General features: G+C 42.4%; 1 protein-coding gene across 1 annotated transcript; it reads left to right on the top strand.

Moving 5' to 3' along the window:
- The first annotated feature begins 353 nt into the window (after nt 1-353).
- LOC123137845 (C2 and GRAM domain-containing protein At1g03370) lies at nt 354-7545 on the top strand. Its single transcript, XM_044557697.1, has 9 exons — nt 354-1474; nt 1828-3189; nt 3501-3683; nt 3834-4117; nt 4202-4318; nt 4981-5237; nt 5434-5611; nt 5709-5981; nt 6829-7545. Exons 1-9 carry the CDS (start codon nt 1126-1128, stop codon nt 7021-7023), a joined length of 3198 nt encoding a protein of 1065 aa, XP_044413632.1. The 5' UTR covers nt 354-1125; the 3' UTR covers nt 7024-7545.
- The last annotated feature ends 4024 nt before the right edge of the window (nt 7546-11569 follow it).

Below are 11569 nucleotides of genomic sequence, written 5' to 3'. Positions count from 1 at the left end.
TAAATGTTTGATTTTTGTGAAACGATTGAACTTCTGTGTACTACTGAAATTGCTGAAATATTTTGACCGAAACGTAAATATTCAATGTCTACTGAAAGTATCGAAATCCAGTGAATTTCATTGAAATCCCACTGACAGTGAAAACCAGTCTACAACATAACAAGAGGGGAAAGGTTTCCACTTCTGGACATAAAAGGACTCTATTGCCTAAATTGCAGGAGGGGGCAAAGCCGGGATTCAACTCAATCATGACCACCCGTTGCGAATCCATTGTCTGACATGTCTCTTACCTTATTCAATCAAGATAGCTGCAGCTGTACTCGAGCCCATGAAAATCCATCACGGGAAATCTCACCACTTCACACCGGAATCCCGAGTTCCTCAACAGCGACGCCGCGACGGCGACCAACGACAAACGCGGGGAGACGAGAGCCGGAGAAAAGACAAGACGAAGAGAACCGGAACCGCCGACTCGGGAGCACACCAAAAACGGAGATGCGCCGCCAATAATTTAACAGTGCGCACCATCAAGAACACGATGCCTTTTCCCCCCCTCCCACCCCTCGCTTCCTTCCCATTTCGCTCTGTGTGTCGTTGACGAGATCTCGCGTCCATGTGGCCGGGGTTCTTTTCCTTTGACTTGATCCAACCAGGAAGAAGACTTCGAGCCGTGCGAAGCTAGTATATTGGCGGTCTGCTGGTTGCTCCCATCACTTGGTTTCCTCCTCTTCTTGCCATTTCTCGTCTGCTTGCTTCTTCTTCTTGCCCCCCTCCCCTGTCCGTCCCGGAGCGTGCAAAGTCTGATCTGGTTCTCCTCCTGTGTCCGTCCACATCCAGGGGGGTCCTGGATTTGGAGACGGAGATTGGCACCTGGAAAGTGGTCGATGTGCCTGTCAGTCTTGTTGTTTTGCCGGGATTGGTAACGGGCGGGCGGGCGAGAGAGAAGTGATGGGAGTTTGATTTGCCACTTTGATCTTGGGATTGGTTCTTGGGGGGCGGCGGTAGTTGGCCCGTTTCTTGGTTCTTTTGGGGCGGAGTTTGTTTGGGATCGGGAGAGGAGTAAGCCATTTCCGGGCGGTTCTTGTCGGGGGATTCGCGCGGGCTGAGGCAAGTTCGTCGGCGAAGATGAGGCTGACTGTGCGTGTGATCGGAGCCCGCAACCTGCGCGCCATGGATTTCAACGGGTTCAGCGACCCGTATGTGAAACTGCAGGTTGGGAAGCAGCGGTTCAAGACCAAGGTGGTCAAGATGAACCTGAACCCGGAGTGGGACCAGGAGTTCAGCTTCGTCGTCGCCGATGTCCGGGAGGTGCTCAAGTTAGATGTCTATGATGAAGACATGATCGGGACTGATGACTTCCTGGGCCAGGTGAGGGTGACACTGGAGGATCTTCTGGCCGCGGAGAACTTCTCGCTCGGCACGCGCTGGTACCAGCTTCTTCCCAAGGCCAAGAGCGACAAGGCAGTTGATTGTGGTAATTGTTTCAACTCTCAATTTTTCTCTAGTCATTTCCTCATGGACGTTTGCATACGGATTCAGTATTTGACTTTGGTATTCATCTATCTGATGCTAACTGTAAGATATTGAAGGGGATGTATTCTACTTACACTGCGAAATATCTCTAGTGACGTTTGCTATGTTAAGTAATGTTTTTTTTTTGTCTTTTTGCATATGGATTCAGTATTTGACTTTTTGAAATTACAACATGTATTCGTTTATCTACTGCTAACTGTAAGACCTACAAGGGCATGAATTCTACTTACTATGTAATTGTGCGAAATATGCTGGGCACTTTGCTGTTATTTATTATTTAGTTGCATCCTGCAGGGGAGATTTGTCTTGCAATATCTTTAGAAACAGCTGGGGCCACACGATCATGGTCTGATGATCTTGCAACTGAACTAACTGGTACACAGAAAGAGTATTCATTGCAATCCAGTCAAAGCGCAGGAGCGTCATCGGCTGCATTAGCTTATGAAGAAAATGAAGCTACTAAAGAAGATGATGTTAATGAGTATTTTTCTGATGGAACTGAAATCCCTGAAGACGACAAATGTGGCGAAGTGAGAGATCCAGAGGACAGGTTGATTCCTACTGAAATTTCTAGTGAAGCCGGAACTTCTAAAACAGAAAAGCTTGACAAGCCCTCGCTTGTTGATCGTGTCTATCAAATGTTTGCCAAGAAAAATGATGATATTTCGTCAACGTCATTGACAAAGACCGAGGCTTTAGAAGAAGTTCAACAAGCACCAGCAGTATTTGAGGCTCCTTTAATCCAAACTAGTGACATTTGTTTAGAGATTACATTTGCTGAACTATTGGGATCTTTTGAATCAAGGCACGGACAAGTCGAAATGCCTGTGAATTTACAAGGAATTCTTGTTAACCAGTCATATTTTACGTCACCTAGTGATTTGAATAACCTTCTCTTCTCACCAGATTCAGATTTTCGGCAAACATTGGTTCAGCTTCAGGGTTGTACTGATTTCAAAACGGAACCCTGGAGAATTGATAATGATGGGGAGTCCCTGAAGAGAGTGATAAGTTATACAACTGCACCATCCAAATTGGTTAAAGCTGTAAAGGCAACAGAGGAACAATCTTATTTGAAGGCTGATGGAAAAGAGTATTCAGTTCTATTGAGTGCTAGCACTCCTGATGTTCCTTGTGGTACTTATTTTCGGACAGAGGTTCTTTTCCGTATTATGCCAGGCCCTGAACTTGATTCTGAGCAACAGACTTCACATTTGGTAATTTCTTGGCGCATGAATTTTCTTCAGAGTACTATGATGAAAAGTATTATAGAAAATGGAGCAAGACAAGGCTTGGAGCAAAATTATTCACAGTTCTCTGATCTGCTGTCAGAGAAGATCAATCCTATTGATGTAGACGATGCTGGATCAGATAAGGAGCAGGTCTTAGCTTCATTGCAAGGGGGGCAGGAGTCTGATTGGAAGATAGCATTCCTATACTTCTGCAACTTTGGTGTCTTGTCCTCTCTTTTTGTTGCCTTGTACATTGGTGTTCATGTTTCACTAGTGAATTCAGGTGCAGTTCAGGGACTTGAGTTTCCTGGATTAGATTTGCCAGATTCTATCAGTGAGATTGTCATGGGTGGGCTATTGTTTCTTCAGGTGCAACACATATTTAAGAAAATCATGTGTTTTTTTCAGGCAAGAGAACAAAAAGGTAATTTTCCCCTTTTTATCTTCTCATCATTTTGCATCTCCAGCATGCATGTACCTGAACCTCTTTGGAAATACAAGATTCCCATTATTAACAAACCATGGCTATATTTATGATAAGAAAATAACATGCTATACACATTTTTTTGGAGTTTTTATTTTTCTTGATGCAAAAGAAATATGGAACTTCTGACATTATTTTCTCAAGAAAACTAATGGGTAAATACCATAGTAATTTGACTATTTTTTATCTACACTATTGAATCTTGTAGACATGAATGTGATTATGTTAGGCTAATAGTTTCCCTCATGCAGTTGGTGATCATGGTGTGAAAGCACAAGGCGATGGATGGTTGCTAACTGTTGCCTTAATTGAGGGAACCAATTTGGCACCAGTCGATGCTACTGGTTTCTCTGATCCTTATGTGGTATTTACTTGCAATGGCAAAACCAAAACAAGCTCAATCAAGTTCCAAACACTTGAACCTCAGTGGAACGGTATGTGTTCTGTTGTAGAGTTTCTGATTTTTCTTCCGAAATATATCATCGAGGAAGATTAACTTGGGAACTCCTCATTTTAGTAGAAAAGATGGAGCCATGTGATACACCTGCATCTGGTAACTAAATAAGTTGTCCTAAATGTTGCAGACATCTTTGAGTTTGATGCCATGGATGATCCTCCATCAGTGATGAATGTACACGTATATGATTTTGATGGACCATTTGACGAAGTTACCTCTCTTGGACATGCTGAAATCAACTTTGTCAAATCAAATCTGTCAGAGCTAGCAGATGTATGGATTCCTCTTCAAGGTAACTTGGCTAAGTCCAGGCAGTCTAAGTTACACCTAAGAATCTTCTTGAACAACTCAAAGGGCACTGGTATGGTCACTGAGTATCTGAGCAAAATGGAGAAAGAAGTTGGTAAGAAGGTGAGTGCTTTCCTTCCCATATTCGCCGAAGCATACTGTTAATTTGTGATTTTCCCCTAGTCTGATCTGGGTTACTTCTGCCAGATGACGTTGCGGTCTCCTCGAACTAATACTGCATTCCAGGAGCTCTTCTCTCTGCCTGCAGAAGAATTTCTAATCAGCAGTTTTACCTGCTACTTGAAGCGGAAATTGCCTACACAGGTACTTCTCGAATTGCGACTTAACACTGTTTTGAACTTAGTTCACAACCAGTAGATTACTATAGTGTAGGGGAAGGCCAAACGACATGACTTGAAGGGAAATTGGGGTTTTGGAAGGGGGAGTTGGAAGTGTAACATAGATGAGGATCATGGGGAGATTATATTGATTCTTCTTTGCTTGAGCGCACAACGTATATATAGGCCTGACATGACTGTACCGTAGGGCCCTAAGGCTCGAACTTCTCTGATTCATATCTTACCCAGGAAGCACAAAACACATAAGCTTAACTTGCAGAGTTGTTAATTTTGAACTCCTTATTCAGTTACTGTCATAAATGCCATTTCAAAATAAATAAATTAAAAGGATGCTGGCCTGATATGTGATTCGTTGGTTTGGATGCTGCTAACTTGTGGATGTGGCACCTTTTATCAACTATGAACATCTCAGATTGTCAAGTTCTAACATGTGGATTGAAAATAAAAGTTCAGATTATTTTCATGTTATTACATGTGTGATTTCAAATAGTACACGGATATCAAATAAATACTCCCTCCGTCCCATAATATAAGAGCGTTTTTGACACTACATTAGTGTAAAAAACACTCTTATATTACGGGACGGAGGGAGTAGCTTGCTAAGGGTTCAGTCAATATTCATTTCAGGGCCATCTTTTCTTGTCTCCAAGAATAATTGGATTTTATTCAAGCATGTTTGGCCGGAAAACAAAGTTTTTCTTTCTATGGGAGGATATTGAAGACATACAGGCAATTCCCCCATCACTATCGACATGGAGTCCATCCCTTGCAATAACTCTTCACAGAGGTAGAGGCATGGATGCAAAGCATGGTGCGAAGAGTGTAGAGAGTGGAAAGCTGAAGTTTTCTTTGCAATCTTTTGCATCATTTAGTGTGGCCAATAGGTAATCTCCACCTTCCTTAAATAATGAAGTGCTTTAGCTCCACTAACACCAAACCACTCAAAGGTTTGCCTATAGCAACTGCCAGTCTGGACCATCAATACATATCTGCATTGATACACATAGCACCTTGGACTATTTGTATGACATTATTGTTCTTGTTATTTTACCCTTGCCCTTATTTTTTGGTGCTTTACAGGACAATAATGGCGTTATGGAAAGCAAGATCATTGAGCTCCGAGTCTAAAGTACAGATTGCTGAGGAACAATCTCAAAATAATACACTTCAGAGTGAGGACAGTGGAATTTTTGTTGGTGTTGACGATTCCAAGAGCCTTCAGATGAGTGAAGTTTTCTCGTCAACCATTTCTGCTAATGTAAGTTCAGTAAAATTTGCAGCTGCAACTCTTGGAACTGCTTAGGATGAACTTTAATCGCCAGATGGTGAACTGAAGCATATTTGTCTTTTGCCAGATGAATTCACTTCTGGAGGTGTTCGAAGGAGGTTCGTTGGAGATGAAAGTCATGGAGAAAGTTGGATGCCTCAAATACTCGGCTACACAATGGGAATCAGATAAACCTGATGAATATCAACGACAAATTCATTACAAGTTTAGCAGGAAGTTGTCTCCTGTTGGAGGAGAAGTGACTGGGACCCAGCTGAAATCTCCTATGCCCAATAAGAAAGGGTGGATTATTGAAGAGGTGATGGAACTTCAAGGCGTCCTTCTTGGTGACTTCTTCACGGTATGTCGATATACTTGAAACTTCTGCTCACATCTCAGAAAAAAAAACCCATGTGTTTACTAGTGAGCCAGTTTGACTTTAGAGTAACACCTACTAAATGGGATACCACTTCAAGAAACATCTGCCATTGAAAACTAGTTGTATCCCTCACTTGCTTGCCATTCGTTTTTAAATTTTAAGTGGGTTATTGTACTAAAGTTGCATCATTTTATTTTCACTAGTTTGTTGAAATCCCTGAATGAGCCTACCCCAACTTGTTTGGGACTAAACGCTCTGTTGTTGTTGTTGAAATCCCTGTATGGAGGATTTATTTGATTCAAAAAGTAAGTACTAAACTACAGGCAGCTTTTAATAAAAAATCTGCTCTGCTGGTTCAAAAGACGAAACGGCTTCAGTGAATGATCTAATTTTAGTATTACTTTAAACAATGTGAGTATAGGTTTACCATGAGGTATATGTGACATGCATTGCGTAATTTTGCGAGCAATCTTTATTCTGGGGTTTATATGCAGAGACAAATATGAAATATTACTGTAGGTTGTCCTTTTGTCCATTTTCCTGATTTAAAGATGGAACCAGGCACGACATCTCTTCCATCCGAAGAAGAGAATTTGTAGGGGCCATACATAAAGCTAAAACAGCAGGATTCTACTAGAGATAAGAAACATATTAGGACACCTTTGTCATCCTTCTTCCGCTGCAACAAACACCCTCCATCTTAACGCAGCCCATTGCGCCAAGTTCCTCCTTTGCATATTTCAAAGGAATCAGTTGCATTCCTGCTAACTTCCTGAATAAAATCAGAATAATTACTGTAATGACCTGTTCACCTAACTTGCGTGTGCAGCTTCATATAAAGTATCAAATCGAAGACCTTGCTCCTAAACAAAAGGCGTGCAGTGTCCAAGTCTATCTTGGAATTGAATGGTCAAAGACCACCAGACATCAGAAGAGAATTGAGAAGAATGTTCTTTCCAGTTCATCTGCTCGCCTAAAGGAGATGTTCAGCCTTGCATCCAAGCAACTCTCGCACACCAGATAGGATCATTCATCCGTGACAACCCATGTGCATAATACTGAATGGCCAAAGATTTGCTGACCAGCGGTATGGTCCCCTGTACATACATTGCTTGATTGAAGGTACGCGCGCGGGCAGACCGATTCATTCGTTAGACTATTTTAGGGCGAGCTTTGCAGATTTTTCTGTAGCTGTGAGCAATTGTGGTGCAGCATTTTCTGAACTCAGGATTACCAAATCCAATTTTTTGGTGTACTGTATCTGATCAAATGTAGATCCAATCAGCACAGACTGCAGAAATTTGGACCAGGCATATGATAGCAGCATCATACAACCAGTTATGATTTATACTGAAGCCATGGCCTGCAATTTGTTGATCTGTAGACAGTAGTGTTTGTCTTGTATACATAGGATAGCAGTGTTGTTCTCTGTACGTTGGAATTGGGCCACTTCAACTCCCTGTTTCATTGATCACACACATGTTGATACAGAAGGAAAAAAAATAAAAAGTGATCCGGTGATAAATAGTATTGCATTTTTATATGACACTAGCCGTATGGCCCAAAGTTTTTCACACGTTTTTATATGACACTAGCCGTATGACCATGCTTGCTCTCTTAACTGGCGGTTGTAATCTTCTGGCCAAACTATTGGCTACCATGGCCCTGATGCTCATTGTGGCACGCTCAGGTGATCCGCATGTGACCTTCCTACGTTCCTACTCCCTCTGTAAAGAAATATAAGAGCGTTTAGATAACTACTCCCTCTGTTCGAAAATACTTGTCATCAAAATGAATAAAAAATGATGTATTTAGATGTATTTTAGTTCTAGATATATCTTTTTTATCTATTTTGATGACAAGTATTTTCGGACGGAGGAAGTACTTTAGTAATCTAAAAGCTTTTATATTTTTTTTACGGAGGGAGTACCAAATAAACCATGTGCTACAACCATTACAAGTTCAACTGGGTCCTCACTCGGGAGTGGAATTCCTCCAGGTATATCGGAGCCAAAAGTGCTAGACTTACGAAAGGTTTATTTATGGTAAACCTAAGTAATTACCTTTCCCGCTAATCAAACCACCACTTAACCCCCTTGACCCCGTAATCTCACGTACGTGTAGCAAAGCTCTATCGGAGCATAGAAGCTCCTCCAACACAGCCGTGCCAGAAAGGTGCGAAGTGGCAATGGACGCCACCATTTCTCCCAGGCCAAGGGCGGTCCATACCTCCGTTGCCCGGTCACATAGAAACTAGATAGGAAGTGCGGCTTGCCGCACCCCACCCGCCCCAGCCATATCCAATCTGATATGAAACATTTTGTATTTCATACGGCAATAATGCAAAGGTTCAGTGTGTTACAGAAAAAGCGAAAGGCTCAATAGTTCATGATAATTTATTTACAATATATACTACACAAGGCCACAAAAAAGAGAGTAATATCTATGCATAGTTTCTTTTTTTTAGAAAAGGAGGATGACCCCCGGCCTCTGCATCTGGAAGATGCATGCAGCCACTTTATTGATTATTCTCGAAGACCTTATAAAGTATTACAACAATATGCCTGAATCCACCATCTTGTCATCATATGCCACTCCTCCTCCTATCCATATGATGAAAGGGGCGCTAGCACTACAGGAATCAGCTACTTTGCCGTCTGCCATGGCGGACGGCAAAGGCATGAACGGCGGACGGCAAAGGCCTTTGCCGTCAGCCGCGGACGGCAAAAGGCTCCGGCAAAGTAGGCTACGGTAAACAGCTACTTTGCCGTCTGCTTCCTGGCGGCTGACGGCAAAGGCCCTTTGCCGTCTGCGGCGGACGGCAAAGAGAGCGGACGGCAATAATTGCGCTGTCAGTCCGTTAAGTGGCTAACGGCAGGCCTTTGCCGTCCGCCGCTGACGGCAAAATTTCTAGTGTCTTTGCCGTCCGCCGTATGATGTCATCTACACGTCACTACATGGCAGGTTCTTTGCCGTCTGCCACTGATGGCAAAGTCTTTGCCGTCTGCCACTGTAGGCAAACTGACCAAATGGGTCAGCTCCCAGGAAGCACAGCTAGATGCCACGTGTCTTCTTTGCCATCCGCGGCAGATGGCAAAGAGCCCGTTGCCGTCGGTGGCAGACGGCAAAGAGCCTGCATATTGGCTCTTTTATCTGTTTTTTATTAAATCCAACAATTTTCATCACAAATATATATGACATATATAGATATATTTCAAAAGGCCATTACAGAGCAAACATATAAGATATCCAACACATAACTTCATCATCCAACCATATATATTACATGCATAGTTCCATCAGACATAACAAGTTCAACATAGAGGCATCCAACCATATATATTACAACAGTTTCATCCAACGATACATGCATAGTTCAACGATACAAAAGAAACAGAGAAAGGGATAAGGAGCACTCCATCTATGCAAGCTTTCGTCAAGTGAATGAAATCTGCAAAATGAAAAATAAGAAAGTTAGAACAAGAAGAGTAGAACAAGAAGAAGACTAGAACAAGAAGAGTAGAACAAGAAGAAGACTAGAACAAGAAGAGTATATCATTTATGAGCTAACTTACGTGAAATGGATCATATATGAGCTAACTAAGTTGAAATTGGTCGTTTATGAGCTAGCTAAGGTGAAATGGATCATTTATGAGCTAACTTAGTTGAAATGGGTCATTTATAAGCTAACTAAGGTCAAATGGATCGTTTTTGAGGTAACTAAGGTGAAATGGATCATTTTTTAGCTAACTTAGGTGAAATGGATCATTTATGAGCTAACTTAGTTGAAATGGATCGTTTTTGAGCTAACTTAGGTGAAATGGATCATTTATGAGCTAATTTAGTTGAAGTGGATCTTTTTGAGCTAACTTAGGTGAAATGGATCATTTAAGAGCTAATTTAGGTGAAATGGATTGTTTTTTAGCTAACTTGGTGAAATGGATCGTTTATGAGCTAAATTAGTTGAAATAGATCGTTTATGAGATAACCTAGGTAAGATGGGTCATTTTGGAGTTAACCTAGGTGAAATGGGTCATTTTAAAGCTAATGTAGGTAAAATGGATCATTTAGGAGCTAATCTAGGTAAAATGGGTCATTTTTGAGCTAACTTGGATGAACTGGATCATTTATAAGCTAACCTAGGTAAAATGGGTCATTTTAGAGCTAACTTAGGTAAAATGGATCGTCTATGAGCTAACTAAGCTAATTATGCAATTTTTGACATAAGTAAGCTAAGTATAGATCGTTTTAGAGCTAACTTAGGTAAAATGGATGGTTTTGGAGGTCAGTAAGCTTATTAAGTCATTTTGGAGGAGAAGAAGCTAAGTCTAGATCATTATGGTAAGCATTGGAGGAAATAAAGCTAAGTCTAGGTATTTATGCATGTGTTAAGCAAAACACTAGATAAACTTACCAAGATCCAGGAGGTGTAGGAGCGGGGTGGCTCGTGTCGGTAGCTGGAGAAGGATCGTGCGATGCTTGTCTGGAGTTACGTTGCACCAAAGATCATTTCCAATGTCTTGTTAGCATGATGACACTCAAATGTTAAGACTAGCAAGTAATGTCCATTCAAATAAAACTCACCATGGTCCCAGGAGCAATCACTGGCATCGGCGGAGCGGTCTGACCTGTCTTCTCGCACACAGACTGCACATTTGGTTTTGACGACTCAGTCATACTAGTTAGTAATGAGACAAACACTACATGAATGTTTTGGCTAATCTGCAGAAGAAACTTACCACAAGGAGTTCGTACATGGCCCTTGCCTGCATGTCATTCCGTGCCCTCTCCTCCTCCATCATCTTTGTCGTCCTCTCCTCCAACTCCCGCTGCCTCTCCGCCGCCTCCACCAGAAGTTTCTCCGTTCTATCTCTCTCACTCTGTATAGCAGCCTGCAACACCACTCACATGACCATTTGTAATCATTGATGGAAGCGCACACAATGTAATGGAGAAAGATAACTGAGTACGTATCACTAACCTTGATGGCGAGTTGCACTGGCCGTTCACGAGGCCTTATCTCAGGAGCGGAGCTCGACTGGCGCGCCTTGATCTCCGGGAGAGTGCTAGGACAACGGATAAGTCCATCTCCAATGGCTATGGAGCCATGGGACCTCCCGCCACCAAATATCATCAACAGCTCTAGATCAATGGGACCCTGGCTCGGGTTAAAGTCCTCCCCTTTCCTCGCCTTCCCCTCATCTCTATATCTCACGAGCTTGTTGTGCGAGGAGATGTTGGTGAAGTTGTTTGCATCATCGAGGTCAGACTGAGAGAAAGCCTTGACTTTCTTGAAAGAGGCAGTGTGGGCCATGGCATACAGGTCGTACACCTCTGGCACCTTATCCGCCTTATTGTAGCGTGCCTGAAAGAGAGAAACAATGAAAATTAGTAATTAAAGGGCTCAAGCTAGCATGATGAATGAATTGCATGAATCATGAAGCAAACCACATACCCAGTTGCGCCCGAACTGATATAAGTTGGAGCTGCCTTGATGGTGTGGCACACCTTCCATTTGGGCACGTTTGTCCTTGGCCTCGTTGTGGAGGGCTAGCCATTGTTTTGAGCAC

Source organism: Triticum aestivum, chromosome 6B (genome assembly GCF_018294505.1).
Source record: "Triticum aestivum cultivar Chinese Spring chromosome 6B, IWGSC CS RefSeq v2.1, whole genome shotgun sequence".
NCBI classification, from domain to species: Eukaryota; Viridiplantae; Streptophyta; class Magnoliopsida; order Poales; family Poaceae; genus Triticum; species Triticum aestivum.
This window is presented reverse-complemented; position numbering and strand designations above follow the sequence as displayed.